Below are 3,357 nucleotides of genomic sequence, written 5' to 3' on the forward strand. Positions count from 1 at the left end.
TTGGAAAACAAATAACTGTGAAGAAGCTGTCCATAAATTCACAACAAGCAGAAAAGAATTTCTGACTGAAGTCAAGCTCATCGCCAAAATTCAGCATCGGAATGTTGTGCACAGGTGAACAGAGCAAGAACCGTATGCAGGTGGCGGCGTCTAAACGGTATTAAACCGATTGTTTAAGATTTAAGATTTTGTCGAGGAAGATGAATCTGAACGGTGTGTTCAAGATTTTGTCATGGACGATGGATCTGAGGATAAATTTCACTATAAAAAATTTGTTTGGCTAAATTACCTTAGTATAGCTTAGACTAAACAAATTATAGCTTAGACTAAACAGATTAACATTTCTTAAAGAAAGAAAATTAGAAAATTTTAATTATAGTTGTTAAGATTTAGATGCTTTATAAAAGCTAAATAAAGCTAAATAATACTAGATTCATTTTCACCATTAAAAAACAATTTAAACTCTCTCATCATCCATTTAAAAAAAAACATTCACCAGATTCTACCCTGTAACAGTAAACAATACCCTTTACTCTTTTTTAAAGTTGCTTCTTCCCAAGATATAATTTTCTCGTTGAACGTCACTATTTATTATCCATTCGGACCACTATGTAATAGTACAACGAATACAAAACATCCTCATCCTGAAGAAGCAGGAGATCTCTGAATAATAATGAGCAAAATTAGGAAAGGAAAAAGGGAGATGAGATCAATGGAGAGGCCGCCTGTGAGACCTGTCGTTACAAATCCCAACATAGAGAGCCATTCTGTTGGGCGGGATATTTGCCAAGACTCTCCGCTGGTTTGCACCGTCGCTCTCTCAATTATCAATCTTTTTATTTTGACACCCAGTTTTGTGGTGCTCTTGGGATCTTCGCTGCCCCGACTTGAAGGCCAGAGCGTGCCTCTTCCTGTATGCTACATTGTCGCCCGAGGGTTCCACCACATCCTCAGAAAACCGCACTTTCTTCACCAAATTCCGCTTTTTATCTGTTCATAGCACAACATTTATATTATTTACTCATAATAATTTAATTGTAAACATCAACTGAATATAGAGCAGTTTTCAGTTATAAGCGAAGATTTAGATTACAAAACTTGTAAAATCAAATCTCCTCGCTTAACAATTAAACCACACCCTCTAAATTATAAACACAATTAAAAGACCATACCTATCGAGTACTGAGAACCACTCATCCTCCATGTAATTGATGCTCGTCCTCCCTCCGCTAGCTGCTGCTGCTGATGTTCACAAGAATGAGATCCGAGACCGCCCTCCTGGTTCAATTTGGATTGCAGGCAAGAACAATTCTTCTTCAACTCGAGTAATTTTTGGCGACCCAACACCAACAACATAACACTGCAGCCAGAAAGTGCTATGACAGTCACAAGCCCAATTCCCTGAGAACTCGGCATCACTGACATTTCTCAGCACTCCAACGTTTCAGAAACCCGTCAAAACATAAGAGCAAACTCTCACGAAGCGTATAATGGGGATTGAATCACAGACACACTACAGCCTTATCTCTTCATTTCAATTCTTTATCTCCGGCCTGGACGTTGAAGATTCTGTCGCCGCCCTTTCTACGCGGCTTTGACTGTTTTACTTTTTGATAAATGTGATAAAAAATCAATTAAATTACGACTAAATGAACATGCAATAGCAATAAAACAATTAGATAATTTCTTTCTACGCGTCTGGCTGTGGAAAAACCTGTTTTACTTTGCAGAATGTGGAAAAACCTGTTTTACTTTGCAGAATGAATCTATATATGTATAGTGTTTATACATATCATTTTTGGTTTTTGATTATTATTTTTGGACTAACGGGAATCGGCAATGGCAGTGGTATCATACTCGGGTCGAATTCCGTCAGGTGACAATTTAATAGATCGCCCGTTGGCCACGACCAAATTTCTCAGGGGTTTTTATTATTATTATTATTATGATTATGAGTTTTTTAAAGTGGGAATTTTATTATAATTGTATTGTTAAATTAATGATATTATTTATTTAAAAAAATGTTATGTTTTATGGTTTTAAAGTGTATTTGTAAATGTAGTTTACCGGGTGTTGGATTGTTAACGCATTTCTTGATGTGAAGATACTGGTTTAATTTGGGGCTTTATCAAAATAATATGTTAGATATGATGAAGATGTTTTCGTGCCAAATTTACACAAAACAAATGTATTTTTAAATATAAAAAGAAATTCAATATATTATAATATATATTAATTATTAATTTAAATTTATGAAACAAAACAAATGTATTTTTAAATATAAAAAGAAATTCAATATATTATAATATATATTAATTATTAATTTAAATTTATGAAACAATATTTTATAATATATTGATTATTAATTTTAAAAATTAATAATAAACTATGAACCATTAAAATGAAATTTCAAACTTGATTTGATATTAAAATTAACAATTAAATAATATTTAATAAGAGTTTAATATTAAAATTAAAACCCAAATATTTGTTCATATAATATTATTAAGTTTTGTTAAGTGAACAAATTTAGTGTGATTTAATAACATTTTTTTCTTTTCTTTTAGATCATAGAAATAAAATATTAAAGATTTTCAATTAATCTCTTATTTAGGTAGACTAAGTCATATTGATTTTAATGAGTTTTAATCATCATCGTCATTTTTAGTTAAATTGGAAAAAAAAGTGTAAAACATTTTAAAAGAATCTTTAATCTTTTATTCATGATTACTTTACAATAAGCAATAAGAGTCTAATACCATAAATAAACATTTAACACATCTTGGCTTGATATTTTCTTCAAGTTAAATTGGAAAACAAAAAAAAAACATATATAACTTTCAAATAAATCTTAACCTTCTATCTAGCACCAACACTAGAAATATTTCATGAATATTCTATAAATGTTAAATCCTTACCATCCATCTAATAATTATTAATAATTAAATTAAAATTTTACAAGCCTATTCCAAAATAAACATGTGTCAATCTAACAAAAAAAGAGACACACAAATATATATATATATATATATAATTTGACTGTGACATGAGTTATTTGGGTAGATAAGTCATGGTCTTGTAACCAAGTCTATTTATATGTTAAGAATCTCCATGATTAAGAATTTTGTTACATGTTTAAATTTAAATGTGCATAAGAGTACTCTAATTAATAGACTAAATTACCTTTTCCTCATACTTTTTCTATTCAAATTTTCCTGTAATCAAACAAACAGTTTTTAGAATCATAACTTTAATTTAATATACAAAGTTTGAGAGCTTTGGGTGTTTCTCAGGGTGTTGAATTCAAATATGCATCCAAGAATGCATTTTAAACAAGTAGAAATGAGGATATTAAAA

General features: G+C 30.3%; 1 protein-coding gene across 1 annotated transcript; it reads right to left on the reverse strand.

The window, feature by feature from the left end:
- Window positions 1-508: 508 nt before the first annotated feature.
- Window positions 509-1,588, reverse strand: LOC149220889 (uncharacterized). The gene is made up of 2 exons (XM_089382875.1): window positions 1,173-1,588; window positions 509-990 (listed from the first exon to the last, which is right to left on the reverse strand). Exons 1-2 carry the CDS (start codon window positions 1,423-1,425, stop codon window positions 821-823), a joined length of 423 nt encoding a protein of 140 aa, XP_089239001.1. The 5' UTR covers window positions 1,426-1,588; the 3' UTR covers window positions 509-820.
- Between the last annotated feature and the right edge of the window lie 1,769 nt (window positions 1,589-3,357).

This window comes from Pinus tabuliformis, chromosome Q (assembly GCF_031772625.1).
Source record: "Pinus tabuliformis cultivar Carrire ecotype Pingquan chromosome Q, CPIR1, whole genome shotgun sequence".
Taxonomy (NCBI): domain Eukaryota; kingdom Viridiplantae; phylum Streptophyta; class Pinopsida; order Pinales; family Pinaceae; genus Pinus; species Pinus tabuliformis.